Source organism: Nyctereutes procyonoides, unplaced genomic scaffold (genome assembly GCF_905146905.1).
Source record: "Nyctereutes procyonoides isolate TBG_1078 unplaced genomic scaffold, NYPRO_anot_genome, whole genome shotgun sequence".
Lineage (NCBI taxonomy): Eukaryota > Metazoa > Chordata > Mammalia > Carnivora > Canidae > Nyctereutes > Nyctereutes procyonoides.
In genome coordinates, this window is record NW_026575024.1 from 23,880,326 (window position 1) to 23,905,410 (window position 25,085).

At 57.0% G+C, this 25,085-nt stretch overlaps 2 protein-coding genes and 1 long non-coding RNA gene across 4 annotated transcripts in view; 2 read left to right on the plus strand and 1 right to left on the minus strand.

Annotated features, from left to right (window-relative positions):
* Positions 1–1,026, plus strand: part of TRPC4AP (transient receptor potential cation channel subfamily C member 4 associated protein) — a 71,717-nt gene extending 70,691 nt beyond the window's left edge. The window contains exon 19 of the mRNA XM_055343756.1: positions 111–1,026. Within this exon, the coding sequence (XP_055199731.1) occupies positions 111–248 (138 nt within the window). The 3' untranslated portion in view covers positions 249–1,026. The remainder of the gene's footprint in view (positions 1–110) is intronic.
* Positions 998–24,028, minus strand: MYH7B (myosin heavy chain 7B). 2 transcript variants are annotated; one of them, XM_055343734.1, is made up of 42 exons: positions 24,012–24,028; positions 23,601–23,701; positions 22,204–22,310; positions 21,878–22,021; positions 21,299–21,455; positions 21,008–21,035; positions 19,885–19,981; positions 17,687–17,710; positions 17,420–17,512; positions 17,230–17,293; positions 16,171–16,269; positions 15,572–15,675; positions 15,294–15,432; positions 14,872–14,990; positions 14,631–14,780; positions 14,286–14,456; positions 12,897–13,076; positions 12,674–12,806; positions 12,513–12,589; positions 11,997–12,084; positions 11,679–11,796; positions 10,027–10,150; positions 9,785–9,921; positions 8,845–9,100; positions 7,724–7,966; positions 6,981–7,157; positions 6,730–6,875; positions 6,304–6,394; positions 5,835–6,224; positions 5,112–5,238; positions 4,899–5,017; positions 4,611–4,807; positions 4,128–4,477; positions 3,837–3,961; positions 3,619–3,734; positions 2,748–3,144; positions 2,542–2,667; positions 2,269–2,439; positions 2,080–2,184; positions 1,902–1,997; positions 1,294–1,431; positions 998–1,212 (listed from the first exon to the last, which is right to left on the minus strand). In XM_055343734.1, exons 2-42 carry the CDS (start codon positions 23,689–23,691, stop codon positions 1,201–1,203), a joined length of 5,826 nt encoding a protein of 1,941 aa, XP_055199709.1. In that variant the 5' UTR covers positions 23,692–23,701; positions 24,012–24,028; the 3' UTR covers positions 998–1,200. The 2 variants fall into 2 exon arrangements, with proteins under 2 accessions (XP_055199709.1, XP_055199718.1); XM_055343743.1 differs by lacking the exons at positions 19,885–19,981; positions 21,878–22,021; positions 22,204–22,310; positions 23,601–23,701; positions 24,012–24,028 and having other exon boundaries at positions 21,299–21,365.
* On the plus strand, positions 7,966–9,871 carry LOC129521907 (uncharacterized). Its single transcript, XR_008666873.1, has 4 exons — positions 7,966–8,409; positions 8,908–9,085; positions 9,673–9,720; positions 9,799–9,871. It is a non-coding gene; the product is annotated as an uncharacterized LOC129521907 (long non-coding RNA).
* Positions 24,029–25,085: the final 1,057 nt, after the last annotated feature.

Sequence of the window (25,085 nt, forward strand, 5' to 3'; positions counted from 1 at the left end):
TGTTGTGGGCTGCTCTTTGTCCCCTTACCAAGGCCCTCCCCACGGGGTGCTGGGTTCAACCTGGGTCCTCCAGGCGCCCCCCCCCCACCAGCCCCGCTTTCTTTGCGCAGAGCTCCTGCATCAGCTTCTCATACTGGAAAGAGACCGTGTCCATCCTGTTGAACCCAGACCGCCAGTCACCCTCTGCCCTTGTCAGCTACATTGAGGAGCCCTACATGGACATAGACAGGGACTTCACCGAGGAGTGACCTTAGGCCAGGCCTCGGGAGGCTGCCGGGCCAGGGCCAGTGTGGGTGAGCGTGGGTACGTGTGCCACACGCCGTGCCCTGTCCACGCCCCCACCCCCCTCTCGCCTCCCCGCTACTCTGCCTGCCCCAGGTCTTCAGGTCCAGGCTTGGTGGGAGGGAGCATCTAGAAGCCCCAGGTCCTTGGGGAGCCTCGGTTCCCTCACGATCGCCATAAGGACAGGGACGCTGCGCCCACCCTTTCTTCAGAACCCTGGGGCCCTGGCCCACCCAGAGGTAAGGGAACTTTTAAAAATAGCTCTGTCTGAGCTCTTGCCCAGTCTCTTGGCTGTCAGTCCTGGGGTGGGGAGGGAGATATGGGCACCCTCCTCCAATCTGTGAGCCAAGCTTGCTCTGGCCTTTGGACCCAGGCAAAGGCTTCTGAGCCCCTCCTCCCCACCAGGCAGGGGTGGGGGCTACCAGAGGACGCTGCCTTCCCCCACTTCTGCCCATTTGTCCCTCCCTCCCTTGTTTTCCTTTAGCACCTCTGGTTCTGTTTGCTCACTGGCCGCTGTGTTCATCCCAGGGGGTTCCCCTAGAAGTGGGGGCCTTTTTCTTCCACTTCCATCCCTTGCGGCACAGGGTGGCTGTGCCCTGCCCCAGAGCAGCGTCTCCTGCCTGAGCCCACACACACAGGAGCCTGGCTAGGAGCACACCCTCGGCCCCTCCTTGTGTTGCCAATTTATTAACAACAAATAAACCGATTAAATGGAGACTATTAAAGAACTTTATTTTAAATGACTGATGTGGCCCTGACTTTTGTCCAAGGACCATGTGTTCCTTTCTTCTCCTGAACCTCAAAGAAGGAGAAGGCAGCCAGTTGGAGCTGCAGATGCGAGCATTTATTCCGGGGACAGCGGGGCTCGGGGCTGACTGCGGGAAGAGGCAGTGTCTGCAGAGCCCAGGAACTCAGGCATCACTCCTTGTGCTGAGGGGATAGGAGTGGCTGAGCTGCACACCCCCCCTTCCCCCCAGGCAGAGGGCAGGGGCGCCCCATGCAGCCCCTCACCTTGGGCCCCAGGGCATCCCGGGTCCGCGCCCGCAGCTTGTTGGCCTGGGTTTCTGCCATGTCTGCCCGCTCCTCCGCATCATCCAGCTCGTGCTGGGCCTTGCGGTACTTGGCCAGGTTGGTACTGGCCTGCTGTTCCTGGGGGCACAGGCAGGCCCAGTCACCCTTCGGTAACTGAGACAGGCTCAGTCTGGTCCCCCCGAACCGCCAGAGGGGGCTGGCTTCTCCTGGTCCTCAACTGCTGCCGCCACCACCTCCTGCTCCCGTTTTCCCCCTTCACCAGTACCCATGGCAGGAAGGAGGGGGTGTGAGTGCTTCTTCCAGAGGTGCACAGAGGGAAGGCATGGCGGGGGGTGGGGGGGTCGCCCCAGAGACAAGAGCTGGGTCCTGTCTCCAGCCAAAGCGGTTAGTGAATTGTCCCTCTTTGCACTGGGACAGTCAGGTCACTGTCCTTTAGGGGCAGCCTGCCTACACACAGAGCCACCCATGGCCAAGAGACGGAGTGGGGCTGGCCACCGCTGCCATCTCTGGCTATGGAGCCTGGGAGTGACGCTGCAGTTGAGTCACAAACTTCCAGACTCCAGCTGCCCAGATTCCAGGCCACTCACCGCCTCCTCAAACTGCCGTTTGTAGCTCTTGACTTTGCTCTGCAGCTTCTCCACTAGGTCCTGCATGCGGGCCAGGTTCTTCCTGTCCTCCTCAGCCTAGGCAGGCAAGAGCGATTCAGGCCTCACACCGACCATGCCGGCTCTGGGGTCACCCCTTGAGATGGACCTAGCCACCCACCTGGTACACGAGCTCCTTGACCCGGCGCTCATGTTTCCGCACCCCTTTGAGGGCCTCAGCATGCTTCTTCTGCTCTGCATCAAGCTCGGCCTCCAGCTCCCTCACCTATGAGCACCAGAGATGGGCCCGCTGCCCAGAGCCTGGGCTGGCCCACCCTGCAAGGGAAAGGACTGGAAGGAACGCACACACCTTGGCCTCCAGCTTCTGCACCTGCTTCTTCCCACCACGGAGGGCAGCTTGTTCCGCCTCCTCAAGCCGGGCCTGTAGCTCCCGTACCGTCTGCTCCAGGGTCTTCTTCATCCGTTCCAGGTGTGCGCTCGTGTCCTGCTCCTTCTTCAGTTCCTCCGCCATCATGGCCGCCTGTGGGTGGAGCGCGAGTTGGGGGGGGGGGTTGGCATGGTCAGGTGATGAAAGTCTAGGTGAACTCCACTCCAGCACCCCATGGCCCCAGCTCGGACTCACATCGGTGATGGCCTTTTTGGCCTTCTCCTCGGCTTCCCGCCTCTCCTGGGCAGCCTCCTCCACCTCCCCACTCAGCTGGGTCAGATCCACCTCTAGCTTCTTTTTCTGGTTCAGGAGGCCTGTGTTCTGGGGAGGAAGCAGGGCCTCAGAGTCGGCCTGCTGCCCTGAGTCAGCCCTCAGCCTCCCTGTACCCTTCTGGGCCCCACCTGCGAGTGCAGGAGGTTAAGGCGCTCGGTGGCCTCCAGCAGCTCCTGCTCAGCCAGCCGCCGGCTGCGCTCGCCCTGCTCCAGCGCAGCCCGCAGCTCCTCCAGCTCTGCGGCCAGGAGTGCCGCCCGCCGCTCCAGGGCCTGCGCCTGTTCCCGGAGCTCAGCCACCAGCCGCTGCTCCTCGTCCCGCCCCGCCTGTTCCTCCTTGAGTTGGGCCTGCAGCAGCCGCGTGGCTGCCTGGGCCTCCATGGCCTGGCGGGTAGCATGGCCCAGCTGCAGCTCCAGGTCGTTGAGGTCGCCCTCCATCTTCTTCTTGAGCCGCAGCGCCTCATTGCGAGCCCTGGTCTCTGCATCCAGGGAGGCCTGCAGGGACTCCACTGCCCGCTGGTGGTTGCGCCTGTGGGAAGGAGGAAGGGTGGGAAGGAGGAAGGGCAGGAAGGGTCTCGGCCTAGGAGAAGGGGGCAGGTACAGGCACTGGACCTGCTCTTACAGATGCCCAAGGAATGCTGCAGACGGGAACCCATTGTGGAAGTGACCTGTCCCCACCCCATACCGGCACCCCCAAGTAAGTTCATTGACAAAAGTGAAACTCCAGCCAGACGCAGGCTGAACCTGGGATCTACCTGCATTATGGAACCTTGAGCAAGTCCTTTAGCTTCTGAAGTTCACTCTATCCTGGGGACGATAGTCTTGCCCTTGACAGGCCCAGAGGAGGGGCAAACTTTTAAGTGTCGGCAGGCACAGAGGGGCCTGGCAAACACTGCTAGCCTGCCTTTCTCCTGCCCTCAGGCAGCTGGGATGGGAGAGGTGTCCACCCCCAGAGGAGGAGTGGAGCCCCGAGTGTGGTGGATAGGGAGGACTCTAGCCAAACCTCAAGTTAGTGCACTCCTCATCTTTCTCGGCCAGTTTCCGGTCCACCTCAGCCTTGACCTGGGATAGCTCCAGCTGGATCCTCAGAGTCTTGGTCTCCTCCAGCTCTAGAGCTCCCTGGAGTGCAGAACAGGGAGGATTGCAGAGCATGTGTCACAGAAGAACAGAGGCCTGGGGAGCAGGCCAGTGGCCACCCCAACCCTCTGGTCAGCCCCTAACCTCCGCCTCCTCCAGTGCGGCCTGGAGTTCACTCTTCTCCCCTTCCAGAGCCTTTTTGGCTTTCTCCAGTTCCTGGATGCTCTTCCCGCTGAGGCTGACTTGATCTGTGAGGTCACTGATCTCCTCTGCAGAGTGAAAAGCACAATGAGGTGCGATGCCCCAGCCTTCAGCTCCAACCCAGGTCATTTCATTCACTCCTTATTCCAGGGGAACCCCGCTGGGGCACTCCTGCCGACCCCAGCAACACAGCTCTCCAACCCGAAGCAGGGGCGGGGGAGGAGGGCAGCGTACCCTGCAGGTTCTTGTTCTCCCGCTTGAGCGTCTCCAGGGCCTCCAGCGCCTCCTCATGGCTGTGCCGCAGCCGGAAAAGCTCAGTGCCCAGGCCGCGGGCCTCCCTCTGGGCAGCCTCCAGCTCCCGCTGCGTCTCCTCCTCCTGCCTCCGCCGCTCCTCCAGTGCCCGCTCCAAGTGCCGCTGCTTCTTGTCTAGCGCAGCAGCCGCTGAGGTGGCCCGCTCCAGCTCAAGGGTCACGTCCTCTGACTCCGTCTGCAGTCGCAGCTTGGCCTTCTCCAGGGAGGAGCACTTGGCATGAGCAGCCTCCACTCCCTCCTCTGCTTCCTGCAGCCGCAGTGCCAGCTTCTTTCTAGGCCATGGAAGCCAATGGTGGGAGGCTGGCAGCAGTCCCCAGATCTGCCCGCCCCCCGCCTGCCCCCTGATGGCTCCGAGGCTCGGGCACCACCCCTTCGTGGTGTCGGGCTTGTGGGCAAGACACTCACTTGGCCTCCTCCAGCTCCTCGGTCCTCTGGATGGCGTCTGCCTCATACTTGCTCCGCCACTGGGCCACCTCAGCATTGGCCTTGGACAGTAGCCGCTGCAGCTCAGCCTGGGCCTCTGCCTCCTCCTCGTGCTGCTCTCGCAAGAGGTCACAGTCGTGCCGCAGAGCCTGGACAGCATGGGCCAGCGCGCTCTTGGCCTGCAGGCACCTCAGGAACCTCAGCACGGGGCCGGGCCAGTGGCCCTAGTGCCCACCCTGCCTGCTTGGGGGCAGCCCGTGGCTGGCCCACCTTGCTCTCCTCTTCCAGCTGCCGCCGCAGTTCCTCTAGGCTCTGGGTGGCAGAGGCCTTCCCCCGGCTCAGCTGGCTAATCAGAGACTCCTTCTCCTCCAGCAGGCGGCTCAGCTCCCCTGCACACGAAGGAGTGAGCCCACAGGTCATTTGGCCCCTGAGAGGGGTGGCCCCAAGGCCCTGGGGGTGGCCCAGCTGAGCCCCTGGCCTCACCACTCTCGGTCTGCAGCCGCCCCCGCTGAGTGCTGGCATCCACCAGCTGCCGCTGCAGCTCTTCCACCTTGACCTTGGCCTCGCTCAGCTGATCCTCATAGGTCCGGCACAGCTTCTCCGCACTGGCCTGGGACCCAGGATCAGGAGTCAGAACACATTTGCCCATCACCAGCAGTGTCCCAGGCTGCCAGTCGGAGGCTGGGACCCTGGGGTTGGGAACTAGAAGGCTAGACACGGGCCCGGGAAGCAAATGGAAAAGCAGAACCCCCCATTCAGGGTCAGAGAGTCTGCTGGACCACGGTTTAAAAAGATGGGTGTCAGAAGTGAGAGGGCCAGGGTGAGTCTGGGATCCTAGAGTCAGAGGTCAGCTGTCAGAACTGGTGGTACAAAGGTCAGGGGTCAAGGTTGGGTGCTGGGTTTGCGACAAACAAGATAGAGATCAAGGACTGAGACATTAAAATTAGATGCTAGGTCACAAATGACCTGGAATCAGGGCACAGAGTTTATTAGGAGTTAGTGTTTGAGGTCAGGACTGGCGTGGGGCTAGGGCTGCAGGACAGGTGAGTAGGTCAGGGGACAGGGTCAGGTCCAGGGTCAGCACTGGCAGGGGGTGGTCAGTGGGTGGGGTCACCACCAGAGTAGAATCAGCTCAGAGTCAAGCTGGGTATGGCATAGGAACTCAGCAGGCAGGGTCGGAGGCTGGGTCAGGAAGGGGGCGGACACCTTGCCACGGGCCAGAGTCTCCACGTTGGCGCCCAGATCATCCACCTCCATGCGGAGCTCGCTCTTCTCCTTTTCCAGCTTCTGCCGCACCCGCTGAAGACTGTCCACCTGCTCGCCCAGCTCGGCCGCGCTCTCGGCCTGTTTGCGGCGCAGGGCAGCCACGGTGGCCTCGTGCCGAAGCGCTGCCTCCTCCAGCTCCCGCCGCAGCCGGCCCAACTCGGCCTCCCGCTTGCGGCACCCCTCCCGCTGCCCCGCCGACGCCCCGCCAGCCTCCTCCAGCCGCTCGCTCAGCTCCTCCAGCTCCCGGGCCACTTCGGCCCTCTGCTTCTCCACACGGGCCCGGGCCGCCCGCTCGGCCTCCAGCTCCTCTTCCAGCTCCTCTGCCCTAGCCTGGGGATGGGCAGATGGCAGCAGTCACCTCCATGGGCCTCTGGCCCTGGCCGTTCCCACCCCCGTGCCCCATACACACCTGCAGTTCCTTGATCTTCTTCTGTAGCTGCGCCCCAAGGAGCTGCTCATCTTCCACCCGCAGGTTCAGCTGACTTAACTCTGAGTCCTTCCTGGAGGTAGTGCGAGGTGTGAGCCAGGGCAGACCCAACCTTCCATCAACCTGCCTGGAAGTTCCCCCGCCTCCCAGCCCTCCCACCTCCCTGCTCCCTGCCTGGGGCACCAAGCCCTACGGGGCCTCACCCCACCCCCGCTGTCCCTCTCAAATCCCCAGCCTGGAGCCTGCCGCCTACACCCTAGTGATCCCTGCCTCCATCCTCCATATTCAACTTCCACAGGGATGCAGAAGTGACCATAGAGTCCAGAGGGAGAAATGGGGCACAGGCTTCGGAGATTGCCTGCAGGCCAGGGGGTCAGGTCTGCTGCCCCCCCTCAACCTCATCCCTACTTCTTGAGCTTCTCCTCCAGCTGCTGCTTGTCCTGGGCAGCATCTGTCACTGACTCCTGCGTCAGTTTCAGGTCACCCTCAAGCTTGCGCTTCGCCCGCTCTGTGTCCATGCGCAGCTTCTTCTCTTGCTCCAGGGAGCACTCCAGCTGTGAAGCCAGAGGGGTGGGCAGGCTCAGCCACCAGGTATGGCAAGCCATCGTCCCAGCTGCTCCAGCCCCACTACACAGGCCTCTGCTGTGGCCGGGACTCACATCTTCCACTTGCTGCTCCAGCCGGAGCTTGGCCTTGGCCAGTGCGCTCACACGGTCCTCCTCGGCCTGCAGGTCACCCAGGGCCTGCTGGTGGGCCTCCTGCAATGCCTTCTTTTCCTTGGTCAGTCGGGCCACTGACTCGTCCAGGGCCGCCATCTCCTCTGTCAGGTTCTTCACCTGTGCCAGGGTCACCGTGAGGATGCCCCTCCCACACTGTGGTCCGAGAAGCCACCACACCAGGTCACAGTATCCCCCCCTTCCAACTAGAGGGCCTGGAGCAAGTCACTTCACCCTGAGCTTCAATTATCAATAGATGCCAGTTTCCTTCAGTGTAACATGTTCTAGACAGTCCTGGCTTTCCCTGGGAGCACCTGAGCAAGCAGCCCACTCCCAGCCTCCTTTCCCCTCCCAGTGCCCCAGCAGCACATGGCATCAGAGGCCTCTAGGGGCTGCGGAGCTGGGAAAGCAGCTTCCTACCCCTCAAGAGGCTTGCTGGCCAGGATGGATGACAAATGCCAGCATCTGCGGAGCACTGCCATGTGCAAAGCCCGGGGTGAGTGCTAGCAGAAGCTGGTTACACACTGAATTCCCCCACCACTCTAACAAGGTAAGTACTGCTATGAACCCCATTGGGCAAATGAGCAAACTGAGGACCACAGAGAGGAAGCAAGCTGCCCAAGGCCACCCAGCAGGCATATGCCCTCGAGCCGGGAGAGAGAGAGAAGCCCCAGCCAGGCCCACACCTTGTTCTCTGTGGCTTGTTTCTCCTTCTCTGCCTTGGCCAGCGTCAGCTCCAGGTCATCAATGTCCTTCTTGAGCTCCGTGCACTCGTCCTCCAGCTTGCGCCGGCGGGCAGCCAGGTCAGCGTTCACCTCCTCCTCATCCTCCAGCCGCTCACTCAGCTCCTTCACCTTCGCCTCCAGCTGCACCTTGGACTTGATCAGCAAGTGGCAGCGCTCCTCCGCGTCTGCCAAGTTGTCCTGCTCCTGGAGAGGGACGTGGGGAATGAGCCGGCCAAGGGACCCCAGGCTAGGCCCTGGAGCAGGAGGTTCATGTGTCTGGGCAGAGGTCTGACAGCCATGCAAACTGGGCTCTGGGGACCAGGAATGCCTGTGACCTTCCTGCTTGTGGCCCCAGGGGGCTCAAGGGTGGTAGAATGAGGGTGGGCTTGAGGAGATGGGAGGGCAGGGGCAGAAGTGGTACCCTGGAGAGGGGAACCTCCATCACACAGGCTGGGGGCAACCCAGAGGGACATCCCAACAAAGGCTCTAGGGGAGAAGCTCTGGGCTGAGGCCTTCTCTCCCACCTCAACCCGTTTCCTCACCACCTGGCTGCCTCACACCCCCCTGCACTAGCAGCTGAATTTGGTGACCACACCCCGCCTTCCCACCACCATGTCTCCAGAGCCACCGTGAGGCCTGGCACACAGGTGAGACTCAAGGTTTGCGGCAGGAAGGAATGGCTCTGTGGCTTGGGGAGATTCCAGACCCCAGGTCCCTGCCACCTGGGTTCCCGCAAGCAGGGAGCAGGGGTGTGTTTCAGGGAGGGCAGGGGAGAGGGGGCTCCACTGTGGCTCCAGCAGGGAGCCCAGAGAGCACTGGTTCAGGAGCATCAGGACACGTGGACAGACTGTGGGGGGCAGGGGGCGGGTCGCTAAGCATGGACGTGAGCACACCAGCCACATCTCCCAGCACATCTGGGACTGGGAAGAAAGATCCAGATCCAGAGCACCCACGGTGTACCAGGTCCCCCCTGGCTGGGGAGGGAGTGATTATGTATTTCCTCAATGCAGCCTGGGGTTCTCTGGGGTGCCAGGGGGCACAGGTCACCAGGGGAAACTCCTCTCTTCCCTTCTCCCACTCACTGCCTGCAGCTGCAGGGCCAGGTCGTTCTTCTCCTGGGTGACACTGACGTGTGTCTCCTCTAGCTCCTGGCGCTTGGCCTCCGCGGTGGCCAGCGCCCCTCGCAGTCCCCGCAGCTCTGCCCGCAGGGCTGCCAGCTCCTCCTCTGCCTGCGCTGAGCGCAGCAATGGCTTCATCTTGAAAAAGAGCTTCATCCATGACCAGTTCTTGACAGCGTTGAAGGCACGGATATTCCACTGGATGGTAAACAGCGCGTCCCTGGGGAGGGAAAGCCACAGGTGGCTGGGAGGCTTGGGGCTGTCCCCTCAGAGGGCACCTGCCCTGGGCGAGGCTCCTACTCAAGCATGTGATCTCTTTTCATCTTCCCAGCAGCCCTTCCAAGGGGGTCTAATGCCTCTGCTTTATAGGTGAGGTCGAGAGAGAAAGAGGCTGAAGGGCAGATGGCCTGCCTCCAGGCCAAGGGCTCACAAGCCCTAATGTCCTGGTGTCCTTTGCTAGTGTCCTGAAGATACCAGGAATGTACCCAGATACACTGTGGGCCCTGGGGCAGTCTTAGTTGGTCTCAGACTCACACGGCCCTTCTGCTGGAGATAATCACAGTGCCCACCTCCATGGGAGCGTTGTGCACTTTAACCAACATAATGCAAATAAAGCCTCTTGCCTGGGACCTGGCACTTAGAGTCTTGGAAAACATTGCGGGTCATTATTATTGTTTGGGCCACACTCTGGGTAGCCTGCAGTGGAGAGAAAGGTGCTCTTGCCCCACTTTTTGAGGGGAGGAAATGCAAACTGGCCCGTGAGGGGCATAAAACAGAACCTTGCCCCTTCAGAGCCACCTGGCCAGCCCCGGGGATAAGCTGACCCAGATGACAGAGAAGGTGAGTGTGGCAAGCCTGGGGGTCCTGCCCCCATTCCTGGCCCCTGCTCCCATCCCACACACACCTGCCCCCAAGCAGGCGCTGGTACTCGAGGCGCATGAGGCGGCCCCGGCTCCGTGCCTGCAGCAATGTCAAAACCTTGGCCAGACGTTGGTCACGAAGCTCCTCCAGAACACCAAGGAGCCCAGCTTTGAAGAACACCTGGGGTTAGGAGACGTACCAGGTGTAAATCCCAACCGCCTGCATGGCTCCTGTCCACTGTGACCACCCACACCTCGGCCAGCCCTCAGTCCCATGTGCCCTGACCTTGGTGTGGCCAAACTGGTACTGGGTATGGTCAATGTCCAGGGAACCCAGGAGCTTCTCTGTGGCCTTCCTGCTGTCCACGAAGGTGTCGTCCGGGATGGCACTGGGGTTCAGGATGCGGTACCTGGGAGAGCAGGGAAGCACTGGTGAGGAGGAGGCCAGACAGGGAAGCTTAGCAGAGGCTAGACAGAGGCTCCAGGGGGGGTCCCAGCTGAACAAGCCAGCAGGGGAGCATGGTGGCAACAGTGGGGGAGAGGTTGTGTGTGAGCACATTCTGCTTAAAAACTATGGGTTGCATTTAAATGCATTCTTTAAGTTCTCTAAGAGATTGTGTTTACAACAGGCATGCCGCACTTTCAAGAATATAAAGGTGATACAGTATGGTGTATCAAAGCTCAAGGAACATTTGAGGAGAATCTGAAACAAGAACAAGGGTTCCTAGCACGGCCAGGGGTCTGGGTGGTGGTCACACTATGAAGGCCAGAGAAATACGAAGAGCCCTCCTGAGGGGGCTGGTGAACAAAGCACAGCTCACTAGGCTATGGGCTATTTCACAGCCATAACACAACGAGTGATGCTACATGTCCCTATACATTTGTCCAAACCCACACAATGTCCACCAGCATGAGCAAACTCTAAACTACAGACTTTGAGTGGTTATGGTGTGTCATCAGCTGAAACAAATGTCCCACTCTGATGAAGGATGCTGATCCTGCGGGAGGCTATGCATGTGGGGTGGGGGTTACAGGTACATCGGAAATCTAGGTACTTCCCCCTTCATTTTGCTATGAATCTAAAATTGCTCTTAAAAATCAATTAAAAGAAAAAGGTGATGGTTCAGACTTATGTCTGCTGACAAGGAGCATTCTCTTTCTCTTACATGAGAAAAACTCACAAAACAAGGGTTGGAGGAGAGAGGTTGACAGCGTGCACACACACGAGAAAGTACGTGTGTAAGCATGCCCGCCACACTTGTGTCTGTGTGTAGGGGTCGGTCAGTGTGGATGACCATGGGGACTTCAGGAGAGGGAGGGAACTGTTGGCGCCTAGAACCTAACAAAATCAAACTTGGGGAGGGGAGGGGAGGGAGCGCACTGGCTGGTATCACATGAAGTCTAGTCTATGGGGGCCCCTCACTCAATTCCCAAATCCACACTCAGCTCGGTGTGCCCCTCTTCGACTTCTCTTCTCTGACATCTGCTGAAGACATTTCAAACTTGACTTGTTCAAAGTGGAACTCAATCCACTATCCCTCTACCCCAAAAAATATATTAAAAAAAAAAAAGTCTTGGTATCTCAGCAAATCTACCACCAACTCCCCAGTTGTTCAGGCTCAAAACCTGGGATCATCCTTGTCTTTTTCTTATTCCCTATCCAATCTACCAACATGGCCTATTGGCTACACCTCAAACACTTACCCCAAGCCACCCAGTACGCTCCCATCTCAGCTGTCACCATCTCCCCCTGAGAAGCCTGCCCAGTCATCTCCCTGGTCCTGGTGTTCCCCTCAGGAACTGAATCTCAGTCCTGGGACCCTGGATCCATTTGGCTTGGTGTGTGCCCTTCCCATTCCCTCAGACCGCTGCCTCCACCTAGGGAGGAGAGCAAGGGGGCTTTGGGTAACAGGAAGGCATGGGCAGGGAGACACCCACCGCTGCCTGAAGTCGGCATAGAGCAGCCTGTTGGGGAATCCTTGGCGACAGATCCGGATCCCCTCCAGAACCCCATTGCAGCGCAGCTGGTGTAGCACTAAGAAGGCATCCATGACCCCTGGACATGGGGACGGTTAGAGGGTAAGGTTAGAGGGCCATGAACACCCCACCATGCCCCAGAGACAGACCACCAGCCCATAAATGGGCTTCCTATGAGACTGGTGTGGGCCGGAGGAGAGGGAAGACCCAGCTTCTAAGTCTGCCCTATCCCCTCCCTCTGATGCCCCCGCGCCACCCACCCAGCCTCGGGGTGACTACCTGGGGTCTTGTTCTCATTGGGGACAATGCAACGGACAAAGTGGGGCTGTGTGGCCCGCAGGTTGGTCATCAGCTTGTTGAGGTTCTCCTGGGGGTGGGAGGAGAAGGCACAAGAGGGGCAAGAAGCAGAATTGGAAACCATAGTGGATCAGCCTGCTAAGGACTGGAGAGCCAGGCGTCTGAGCATGCCTCTGCACACCTGTCCTTTCACTCAGCTCCTTGTGCCCCTCTTCCCTCTTCTGCTTGACTGGGTCCCTCTCACTGTCACCGAAGTCTTCACTCCCCCCCCCCATCTCCATTCTCTCCCATCAGTCCCCCCACCCAGTGGCCCCACAGCTCCCTGCCCAGGCAGCATGGGGACGGGAAGCAGCACAGACTTGCTGTGATGTTCACGTGGAGAGGAGTTAAACATCACTGCAAGTCTTAACGGCCGCCCGCCCAGGGTGCAAGGAACAGAGCAGGGTTAGGGATGGAGCCCAGCGGGGGAGGGCCTGCTTGGGCTGGCCTGGGCCTCACCTTGTGCAGCTGGGACACGGTCTGGAAAGACGCTGCCTTCTTACGCTTCTCCTTCACCCCAGACTTGGGGGGCTCGGCTAGGAGAGAGAGGGGACCCGGTCACTCCAGGGGACGTCACTCTGGGAGTACCCAACAGGATGGCGACATTGTCCTGTACTCACTGGAGCAGGAGCCTGCGTAGTTCTCATAGAGGGTAGCCAAGAGCTTGTTCTGCGACTTTTGGAAGATAGGGACCACCGTCTCATTCAGCGGGTCCTTGTTTTTCTCCAGCCAGCCCACGATGCTGTAAGGCACCTTGCAGAGACCAGACAGGTGCTGAGCAGAGAAGGGGGTGTGTGTGCACCAAGAGCAGGGAGGAGGGCTGGGATTCTGACAGGCACCTACCACGCCCGCATAGTGGACCACCTCAAAGTGGGCCTGGTATTTGCGCTTCTTGTCAGGCCGTGGCTGCTGGAAATTGGGTGATTTCCCCGCGTGATTGTCATACAGCTTTGCCCGAAAGCTGGCGTCTGAGGCCTTGGGGAACATGCACTCCTCCTCCAGGATGGACAGGATGCCCAGTGGCTGGGGACAGGGAACAAGCCTGAAAGGCTGCCCTGAGGCCAGCCCCATCCTGGCTGGGCCAGATCCCCATATCCTAGGGCCCCTTCTTCTGGAAGCCTCCCCATACCCCTAACCCCCTGCTGGGAGGAACAGAAACCAGACAGGTACCCAGGAGTCCTGTCTTCTAAAAGAGAAGTTTGTGGTTTGGCTGCCAGGCCCCTTCTCCAGCTCTGGGCTGTCCTCTGTGCTCCCAGGGGCCCAAACCCAAACTGGCACCTGTTGCCACTCATGTCCTGACGTCTGTGCTCATTCTCTCTCTCTCTCTCTCTCTCTCTCTCTCTCTCTCACACACACACACACACACACACACACACACACACACACAGTATAATTTAAAAAAAAAAAAGCAGTTTAAATTTTGGCTTCCTCACTTACTAGCAGGGGCCCTTAGGCCTCAACTCCCTAACCTGCAAAGTGACAAAATGAATACTTTCAGTGCTGATTTCACAGCAAAAAACTACTTGAGCACCCAAATGTGCAGATAACAGAAATGCATAAAAATCACCTGCTGCATGAACTATTGCTGCTTATTCAACAACGTTCAACATTCAAAACACATTTTCGGAGAAAAACTAAGATGAGAAACAAATGTGGGTCTATGGGAAAAAATGTACACCCAGGATAAAGGGTTTGGAGACTCACCAAGGTGCCCAGATACAGGCTGTACGAGGTACAGATTTAGTGGGAAACATTTTTTTCCCTCTTCTGATTTTTCAAATTTTCTTTGATTTCTTTCTTCTCGTCTTTGTACAATGGGGACACAGGTGTGACCAATCAAATAAAGAAGCCAGTGGACCCAGTCCTGCTGCCCCAGGGCAGTTCTGAAGGTCCTAGGAAACTGTGGCTGCAGTGGAGCCTTAGGAACTGCAGTCGTGCGTGCCCATGGGGCTGCTGTCAACAGTGCTGGGGTGCACGCTCACACAAACTCACCAACACACATTCACACCACCTCCAACAAACCTACTCACATCCATGCACGCTGCCATTCACACACACAAACGGAAATACAGTCATAGGCACACTCAGATACACAAGCTCACATCAAAGCACAATCACACACGCACATGTATGCTTGCACACATTCACTCACCAGCCAGCACACATTTCCTCCTGCCCCCTCACCACACCCACACTCCTCTTTCCTTGCAGTGACTTTGGCCCAGGCCTCACCTTCTCAATGAGGTCAATGCAGGGCTGCAGGTCCAGGCCAAAGTCGATGAAGACCCAGTCGATGCCCTCCCGTTTGTACTCCTCCTGCTCCAGCACAAACATATGCTGGTTGAAGAACTGCTGTAGCTTCTCGTTGGTGAAGTTGATGCACAGCTGCTCGAAGCTGTTAAACTGCAAAGGGAGGCGCCGGGCTCAGCGGTCAGGGACAGGGAGACCCACAGAGGATCGGCGATGTGCATGACTTCATCCCCACCTCCAGGCAGAAGCCCAGGGCTCCTACCCCTCCCCACCTGTGGTCCTCCACCCTGGGAAGAACAGAGCCCAGGGGCATAAGCCTGCTCTCACCTCAAAGATCTCAAAACCAGCGATGTCCAGGACTCCGATGAAGAACTGACGGGGCAGCTTGGTGTCCAGGGTCTGGTTGATCCGAGACACCAGCCACCGGAACAGTCGGTCATAGGTGGCCTTGGCCAGAGCCCCCACGGCAAACACCACCTGGAGGTGTGGAGAGGCTGGGCTGGGACCTGACAGGGAGGAGTCCCTGCCCCAGCTGTCCCCAGGTGGGCTTGGCCCACAAGCAGCTCACCTGCTCCACACTCTGGCCCTTGGTCACATATTCATTCCCCACACGCACTCGGGGGTGCAGAAGGCCTTTGAGGAGGTCCCCACTGCTGACCCCCATGAGGTAGGCAGCCTTGTCAGCACCTGGCAGGGCACACGACTGGGTTGAGGAGGAGGAGGCTAAGAATAGGCGCACTTGGGGGCTCTATGGGCCTCTGCCTGGGGTCAGGAGACGGAGGCTGGGAGAGGTTGAGTTCAGGGCAGGTGAAAGATATGGCTGGGGAAGGTGGTGAGGGTCTGGGGTTGAAAAGTCAGAGGTTACAATCAGAGCCAGGTAAGACTGAGGCCAAAAGCTGTGGACAAGGGTTAGGGGTAATGGTCATGGACAAGGCACGGGAATCAGGGTCAAGGTGATGACCAGGTCAGACCAGGGTCAGGACCCCTCACTCTCAGTGCCGTCGGCCTCAGCCTGTTCCTCCCGCTGTTTCTGCTTGAACTTCATGTTGCCAAAGTGCAGGAGGGCCCCCACGATCTTATAGCAGGCACCCTTCTCATCTCCACTGAAGCCCAGGATGTCCATGGCATGCTGTGGCAAGGGAAGAAGCATTAGAGAGGTCCAGGGGCTGGCCAAGGGAAGGGCACGGGAGCCACTCCGATCTCTACCCAGCCTCACACATCCCTGCGCCATAGGCAGCCGCTCGGCCCCTCTCCCACCACAGACGTACATCAGTGGCCATGAGCTCTTCCCCATCGTCCATGTTGTCCACGGTGATGACACCCTGGCTGCAGAAGTGGTAGTCATAGGGGTTCATAGACAGAAGCAGCATATCTGGGGGTACGGAGGAGCAGAGTGGGTTTGTCTGTGTTCACTTAGACAGCAGCCCCCATCCCAGCACAGTAGGTCCTGGAGCCACCCTGCAGGAGACTCTAGGGCCCTCCCAGGACTCCCCGTAGCTGAATTTCTCACCCCGCTCCCCCATGCTCTTGGCTTATTTTCTTTGTGGTTCTCTGAGGAATGAGCCCAGGCCCCATGCCGGGTGACAGGGCACAGGGAGTACCACACTCTGCCCTTTTAGGGCTTGCAAGAGAGGGGAACTGCTGGGCCGAGACAGAGCCAGTGCTTCCCCCTTGGTGCTGGATGAGGCCTCTCCAGACCCAGGACACCAGAAGGGACAACCTTGCCAGGGCAGTGACACCAAGGGGCCTGTTCTCCAGTACAAGGAGAGAGCTCAACAATAACCAGAAGTCCCGGCTAATGAGCAAGGGGAGAGTCCCAGTCCCCCCGCGGGCTCTGACTCCCACTCTATCCATCTCTGACCCTCACCCTGTAGCTCTGGCTTCTTCCCCGAAAGGATCTGGTAGTAGACGTGGTAACCACGCTCACCAGGCAGCTGGAAGATCACTCGGGACTTCTCCAGGAGATCTGGGAGAAAGAGGGGCACTGGCCTACCATCCCCTGTACCTCCCCAGCTCCATCTAGGGCTGAGGGGGCAGGGAGGAGGTACCCGTGAGGGCCAAGGGTGTGGAGAGAGGCACCGTGTCCACACAAGTGCCAGCATGTACTGAAGGGTGTGTCTCTATCAGCATATGTGCAGTCGTGGGAATGTGTGTCTGTAGGTCTGTGTCTGTTGGGGGGGGGTGTCTGCATTTGTCCTTTTTTCTTTTTTTTTTTTTTATTTGTCCTTTTTTCATCTGTGTTTTCATTCCTTCACCCACAGAACACGCTCCTTCCCTCCAGAGCAGACCTGGTGTGTTGGTGTGTGTTTGCAAAGGAGTCAGTCAGGAGTGAATTAAAAGGCTCCCTGGTCACACACCTGCACTTATCATCAAGGTCTGGCCATGCATCCCAAGGTGGGGAATGGTCAGTGTGGGGCCTCTCTGCACATGCAGCCTGGGACCTGGTGTCTGAACAGTGCAGCTCAGTAAGGTGGGATGGGCAACAACCCCCAAGAGACAGGAGGGTAGGCTTCCAGGAAGGACGGGGACTCTGTGTACATGAGTCTGGGGCCAGGGGGCAGAGAAAGGACTGAGGTGGGGTAAGGACTGAATCACAAAGCTCCTGACTGGCCCAATAAGGATCTGTGTCTCCATTTTAAGGTAACAGAATCTAGAAAAGGTTTTTAAGCAGAAACATAATGTGATCACATTAGTGTCTGAGAAAATATTGCTCTGGCTATAAGATCAAGCAGAGGAACAGAGGCTGGGAGGCCATGTGGAGGTTGGTGGAACGTTACAGGTGAGAGTAAGGTGGCAGAGGCTGGGCAGGGGATGGAGAAAAACAGGTGAGAGCCCCAGGGACTTGAGGATGGGTCCTCAATCCAAGCAGAAAGACCCAGGTCTCTGTCCCCCATCCCCACCTTTTCCCACCTTCCCCTAGACTCACAGCTGTCAATATCTGCAGATGCCAGCTTCCCAGAGGGACCGAAGTGAATGCGGATGAACTTGCCCTATGGGCAAAGGAGTACACTCAGCTGAGGTCCAGCCACCCAGGGGGCACTAGTTGCTGAAACCTTTCACAACCTCCAACTCCCTGCTGCTAACCCCCACCCACCTCTCCCATGGTGGACACTCACAAAGCGGGATGAGTTGTCATTCCGCAGGGTCTTGGCATTGCCAAAAGCCTCCATAGCAGGGTTAGCCTCAATGATTTGATCCTCGAGGGTGCCCTGGTAACAGCAGGGTGAAGGGCCCGTCAGCCCTGGTGCCACTGAGGGGGGGACCAAGGTGCCCAGTGGTCCTGGATATCAGCCTATCTTGGACCTCTGGTGGGGAAAAGGAAAGGGGGCTCCCCAGGGCTTCATTATCATTGCTTGCCCTACTCACATTGACCCCATACTTACCCCAGTCTTTGTAGCCAGAAATTGCTGGAGAGAGAAGGAAGACAATGTTAGAAAATATGAGGTCTCACGAGGCCGGCAGATGGGGTGGCAGTGGTTAGCAGGACAGTGAATGTTAGTCACCCAAATGTGTAGCCCCCAACCCCACTCCCAGACCCTGTCAGCACTGTTAGGAGAAATGCTAGAAAGTGGGAGAAGACCTGGCCCTAGTCAGGAGCCTGAGGCAAGGGACTATGTCTCGGGATCTCCTCCTTGCAGCCTTTCCCCTCCCCCAGTTGTCTCTGGCCTCTTCTATATCCCTTCATTTTCCAAACTCCAAGAAGTGGCCCCTGCCCCAAAGCCCTAGATCTTCCTGACTAAAATCTACTCCCCTTCAGAGCCCAGCTCAAATGCCCACTTCTAAGGAAGGCTTCCCTGTGCTCTGATGCTAGAGGAGCCCTCTTGCTGCTCAAACCTTCTCACCCCTTACTTCCCCCGGTGAGAGTCCTTCACCCTTTTCCTTTGTATTGTATGAGCTGCACCTGTGTACTATTAGACATGATGGCCCTGCCAGGTGCAGATTATTGGTCCTAATTTCCAATGAGGACAGTATGACTTAGAGCAGGGGCATGATCTCCAGGCCGTGTGGTGAGTGAGGGGCAGGGTGGGCACTGGGCCCAGGCATCCTGCCTCCTATGCCACCATAGCCACTGCAGGTCTCGTCTAGAGGGACTTGCTGGATGGCGAGGATCTCCCTCCCCTCCTCTCTTGGACTCATCCTTGTTTTCTGTCCATGTCCCCTTCCTTCCCCACCCTGGCTCCCTACAGCCAGGGGAGGAAGGGAGACAAAGGAAGGAATGGATTCTGGAATGCCCAGTGCCAGGCCACCAGAGTACTAAGGTTATTCACTCACCTCCAGGGAGCCCAAGAGACATGGCTGGAGGGACAGAGGGGGGGAAACGGCAAGAGCCCTCCTCCTGAGCTCTGCCCCACACACTCATGTCCAGGCCTTTTGGACAGGGCTCTCTATGGCAGATGTAGTCAAATTTGGGGCTGAGAGAAGGGGCGGGGGGGCTGATGAGGCTTTTAAGTCCCAGCATCCAGGGACCCTGTGAGCCAGCCTTTCTTTCCACCTCCCTTGCCTGACACCCCCATGCTCCACTGTGCAGGTTTCCTTTCTGCCCCACCCTTCCCAGCTGCACCCCTGCCAGCTCTGACCTCTCCCGTTACTGGACCAAGCCCCAACTTTCTGCAGCATCCTCAGAGGCACTGTGGGGGGTTCCAAAATGGGGTGAGGGAGGGAGGGAGCAAAGAGCACCAAAAAGTCAACAGCAAAAACAAAACAACAAAAACAACCACAACAACAAAAAAACAAAACTGAAAGGAAAAACAAAAACAAAAGCAAGAAAATCAAATGGGGAAAAAGGAAAAAGCAAAAAGAAAAACAACTTTAAAATGGAAAAAAGCAACGAAAAAGAAGAAAGAAAAATGCCCCAGAATAAAGCAAGGCTTAACAGGACCAGGAGTGGGGGCTGGGTGGGAGGTGGCCTTGGGCTTCTGGAAAGAAAAAGCAGCCCATTTTGGGGTGGAGGGGCACACCCAGAACTGAAGAGCTGGCTTTGGGGGCTAGGAATGAATGTTATGCCCGGAAAACAAAAATAAAACAAAATATTGGTTCCCCATTATTTCAGAAATTTCAAAAATCCGTACAGAAGTCACAGGGTGAGAAATTTCCCCCTGACCCTGGCTGTTGGGAATGCCAAGTGCCCTTGGCTCTGGTTAGATTCCATATAAGCCTGCTTTTTGATTGACAGGTAATTGTGTCTTTAGAGCATGAAAACCAAGAAAATAATCACTTCATAGTAAAAGCAGCCTATTTGGTAAACTTTTTGAAAATACAAAAGTCAGGATGGAAGGCAAAATTACAGAAGAAGTTTAGGAACAACTATGGTCCAGCCCCTCTGTGTTACAGATGGGGCCATTGAGGCAGGCCCAGAATTGGGTCCCATGGTATGGATGAGGCGGTCACAACCTCTCTCCTGGTCAAGTCTTGCTCAGGCCAGAGTCCACCACCAGGGTGGGAGGCTCAGGCAGGGCTAGAGGCTCTGGGGAATCAATTTTTAAAAAAAGAATTAAAAAAAAAAAAGAGAGAGAAAGAAAAAAAGAAATAGTGAGAAGCAGTGGGAAGAGTGGGGAGCGGCGCCCGTGTGGGCGAGTCTTACGGCCTTCTTGCCCGGCCCGTCTCCCAGGGCAGCGACGATGGCAAAGTACTGAATGACCCGCTTGGTGTTAACCGTCTTACCGGCCCCCGACTCTCCGCTTAGACGACACAAACAGGAGTCACCAAAGCCCATCTGGCCACTCTAATTGCCCCCACTCCCCAACACCCCACCCCTCAAGCAGGGCCACTCTTTCCCCCCACCCAGCTCCCAACTCACCACCCCCAACTCAAAACCCTCCAGAGACAGAGGTGTGGAGTTGTTTACACAGCAAGCCAGGACAGAACATCCATGTGAGATGAGAACACACATGATGACGCCACTGTCTACTGAGTACTAACTTCCTGCCAGACACTGGGCCAATTGCTTTACCTGTTCTGACTCATTTAAGCCCTTAGAATCCTTGTAAGGCAGGCACCATTATCACCCCTATTTTATGGGTAAGGAAATGCGACTCAGGGAAGTTACATAAATGTCCCTGCTGTGTGCCAGGCACATACATTAACTCACTGAATCCTTACAGCTCTGCATGGTAGGTAGGTAGGATTGTTCTGCTCTATGAGACTCAGGGGCCCAAGGGTACCAGCAGGAAGTAGACATGTGAGAATTTGAACCCAGATCCTTCTGATTTTACAGGCCTTGCTTTTAACCACCGGGCTGCATACACACACACACACACACACACACACACTCACACACAATGTCCACACTGACTTGGCTGGACATGAAACTGGCATGTAAGAATTCCACCACTTTCTCATGGGGGCAAATGAAAAATCAAAGCAAGATTCAGAGACAAGGAGATTGTAAGGAGGAGAGGGAGAGTAATCTCCTCCCTCCCAATGAGCCAGAATCATAATTCCCCAAAGATCAAGGGGACTAGAGGAGTATCACAGCTGGTTATCACCCTGGTGCTTCGGTATCCCTTCCCTGGTCACCGGGACACAATGCATCTCCCCCGCCTGGGGGCAGAGAAAACGCTCTAATTTAGCTTCAGCAGGATGCCAGCTCCAGGTGGTAAAATAAAAGCCCTGCCCTAAGGATTTCGGGGAAATTATTTTAGTTGCACTCCCCTCCTGCCAGGTGGCCAGCACTTCCCACCACACCCCCAGAGCCCCACACTCACGTGATCAGCATGGACTGGTTCTCTCGGTCTGGAGGAAAGGGGAGGAGACAGAGAAGTTAGCCAAGGTGAGGAACCAGTCACAGGTGGAACACTGTGAGTATCCATGGCACTGGGGCAGCCCCTCCACCTGTGGCCAGCTCCCACTTGGAAAGATGGGTCGCTATGCTGGACACTCCAGCAGGATCAAAAGGAAAGCAGTACACGTGGAGGGAAAGGGGTTCTTTACAGAGGCCTCACTGGAGCAGGAGAAGAGGTCTTGGGTGAGGGGAGAGGAATCAAGGCGGCTCTTACTGCGCAGCATGTCATTGTAGGCGTTATCTGCCACTGCATATATGTGGGGTGGGGCCTCCGAGCGGCGCTTTCCCTTGTAAGCAGCCACCACGGAGGCCGTGTAGACCGGGAGCCATTTGTAGGGGTTGATGGTGACACAGAAGAGGCCCGAGTACGTCTGAGGAGAGAATGTAAAGTGGATTATTGAAGGCCAAGTTCCCATCCTCTGGCCCCAGCCCTCACGAAACCGTGACCCTTGCCACATGCGCCAAGGAATCACTTAAAGTGCCCCGCCACACCCTCTGGGGCTCTCCTAGCCCGCCCAGCCCTGACTCAGGCCCCCCGCAGCCCGGGGCCCCACCTCCACATTGCCACGCCAGGCCTCCCAGCTGCAGCTCCACCCCTACACTCCAGGAGCCGAACCGCCCCCAGCCCCGCCCCAGCGCGGGGCCCCGCCTTCCCAGGGCCATGACATCACCCTACCCCCGCTGGCCCCGCCCCTTCCCCGGGCCCAGGGCCTAGCGCAGGGGCTCTTCCCCTAGCCCCGCCCCTACCCCTATGGCCCCACCCCCGCCACACACAGCCTGGCCCGCGGCTCACGTAGATCATCCAGCGAGCGTAACGCTGGCGCAAGTTGTGCAGTACTGCTGCCTCGTTGAGGTGCGTCATCATGGCCATGTCCTCCAGCAAGTCAAAGCGGGGAGGGTTCATGGGCTGCAGCTCTGCTTCGCGCACCATCAGCATCTGTCCGGGAGACCATATCGTGGGAGACCTTAACGTGGGCTGGGGTAGTAGGCGGGCAGGAACCTACTGACCTCAGCCTCTTACCCCTGTGCCCTCCCAGACCCCCTTTCATTCCGTGCCCGCTAGCGAGGAGCTGCACCCCCGGGGACAGAGAAGTTAGTCTCAAAAGAGGGGAGCCAAACCTTCTGGTCTTTGGTCTCCACGTTGACTCTGCCCCCAGTAGCCTCCGACTTGATCTCGGCCTCCACATAGGCATCCTGTTCATCAGGTACCCAGACCCTCTTCCTCCCTGGTTAGGGGAGAACATTGGGGTTTGAGAAGGGCTGAGGCACATCCAGGGGTGGGGAGCCAAGCTAGGGTTCTCAAGCCATGTCCATAGAGCTGTGCCCCTCCCATGAGCCCCTTGGTCAGGATGCAGAAAATACAGAGAAGATCCTTCTAAATCCAGGATCCTGGAAGAGCAGTGCTGGGAGAGTCCACAGGGATCTCTTCAGAGGATTCCCTGACTGAGGTAACAGTCCCTCACCACCCTGGATTAGCACTTGGGTTCAGATTCCTGCCTTTGCCATATCTACCCTGCGACCTTTGGAAAATCCCTCGTTCTCTCCATCAAAGGCAAAATGTTATGGGCATCTCCTGACATCCCACATGGAGCAGCCCATAAAACCAGGCACATAGTCCTGGGGGGGGGTGTTTTGCCTCCCCCCATTTCGCTGCAGACTCAAACCTACTGCTCCTACTTCTGTCTTGTGTGCATTCCTGCCTGGTGAGCTGGCCCCCAAACTTCAGGGAGCCCATGTTTCATGGTGGCTAAAGGCACAGACTCAGATTGCAGACTGCCAGATTCCATTCCCTATCCTGCTACCACCACCTGTCTTAGGACCAGCTACATAACTTGTAGGCCCTGGGGTTAAAGTGCAGGCCCCTGGTTAAAAAAAATTATTACAAATTTCAAGATGGTGATAGCAGAGTGTTAAATCAAACATGAGGACTTTCTGAGAATGATGCCCTGTGCAACTGCAGAGGGTACATGCCCATGAAACTGGCCTTGGCCTTGGTCCCCACCTCCCCAGGTTACTGAGATGGCACATGGAAAGTCATCCACTCTGGGCCTGGCACAAAATAAGCACTTGATACACATTGCCTATTGTTATTATTGTCCTATGAGCAAGCCAGGTCATAAATAGTAGTCTTTATTCCTGTCTTTGGCTTTGGCTCTATGGAAAGCACTAAAAATAACTCTAGCACAGGTTTTACGGACACTAGCCTACATACATACCAATCACTCCCACCTTAGGGGCCTCAGGCTCCAGCCACAGACACTGCTCCAGCAGACAAGGAATACTGTCTGTCCCATTTTACAGAGGAGCAAACTGAGGCTTGCTCGCAAACATGCAGTGATGTGCACAGGGTCTCTGAGAATGTACCGTTAGGACCCCAGACTCTGAGGGAAAGGGCCAGGGCTAAGGCTGTCAGGCCAGAGTGCTCCCTCAGCCCCGAGCTCAGTGCCAGCCCTCCCCAGTCCCGGTCTGAGTCCATAAGGGCCACACTGTGGCTGGACCATTCTGTCTTCACTTACCATCCCATGGGACAGTGTGAACCTTCATCAGGTCCTGATAGCCCTGGCGGAGGTAGCGAGCAGACTCCCCAAGTTCACTCACATCCATCATGGCAGTGGCACTGAGAGGTGGAGAACGAGGGACTAAAAATCTTGGAGGTTCAAGGCAGTCCAAGGCATCAGGCACTGGAAGACGGCAGTGATGGAGGAACTGAGGGACCAGGGACCCCAAACTGGGACATGATTCATATGGCCTAATACTCAGTGGAGTCCCCATCTCAGCCTCCCTGATGAGCCCCCAACACACACACACACACACACACACACACACACACACACACACCAGTGCATCCTTTCCCACAGATACAGAGACTCGTGCCCACCCATGGGGACCCTCACCCTTTGGTTCCAACCTCAACCCTGATCACCCACCTCAGCACCACGGTGAGGGCTGGGAGCTGGGCTACCCCTTTTATTGCCACAGTCAAGGTCAGCGGAGGAGAGCTATGTCAGCAATCTCCACGTGTCACAGCCCCCCCAGCCTGGCCACAGGACACAAAAGGCAAATTCCCTTTTATCTCTACTAGCACAGCCCCTGGGCTATTTTTACCTCCCATTGTCATGGGATCACAAAGGCGGAGAGAGACACTCTTACTAAGAGATAGGGAGGCTGGGATTCAGAGACCAAGGGGGCAAGGACAAAGCCATGAGAGATCTAGGAAGACTGAGGAGCTCAGAGAGAGAAACTGAGTCACAGGGAGTCTGATCCACCCAGAAAAACACTCACACCCTCAGAAACAGAGAGCAAGGAGACTCAGACAGAGGAAACTATGGAATGCCTTCTGGGACTATTTGGCACAATTCTCTTCATACATCCAGGGAAACTGAGGCCCAGAGAAAAGAAAGCACTGGTAAGTCTCACAGATAAGCAGTAGCAGAGATCAGATCAAAAAGAGATGCACAGAAAGTGAGACATCCCTCTCCAGTACTTGCATTGCGTCTCTTTCCTCCCTACCTCTGTCCCCATCTCCCCAGGGTCCCCTGGGGAAATCACACATGAAGAAAACTAGAGCAGGGACCACAGGCTTAAAGGAATAATTTGGCTGAAGAGAAAGCAAAATGAGGAAATTCAGAACATCTAGAAGACATTCAAGATTCACAGGAAACCAACTTCTCACTGTTAGCCCCATCCTGCACCCCACTCTTAACAGGGGTTGGATGTGCTGGCATTCAGTCTGTCTGGTATGGGCTTCGGAATACATCAGGGCGCTTCCAGGCTCTCCTGTCCATCACCCCATTCAGGCCTTTGTGATACCACAGAATTTCAGAGTCAGAGAATCCAAGGATCCTGGAACCTGAGACAGTGGACGTGTAGAAGTACGCAGGTCCAGAGCCAGGATGCCAGCTAGATGTCAGGCTGAGCTCATGCAGAGAAATCCTCTGTACCAACTGACTACCAATTCCAAATACGCAGATATATCTATATTCCATAAAAGATATAGAAAT

Coding starts and splice junctions, on each gene's coding strand:
- MYH7B (XM_055343734.1), bottom strand. CDS start 23,691: ATGATGGATGTGAGTGAACTTGGGGAGTCTGCTCGCTACCTCCGCCAG. Junction 5,018..5,111: donor GCGGCTGCAGACCGAGAGTG/GTGAGGCCAGGG, acceptor CTTCGTGTGCAG/GGGAGCTGAGCCGCCTGCTG. Junction 3,962..4,127: donor GGAGAACAAGAACCTGCAGG/GTACGCTGCCCT, acceptor TTCACTCTGCAG/AGGAGATCAGTGACCTCACA.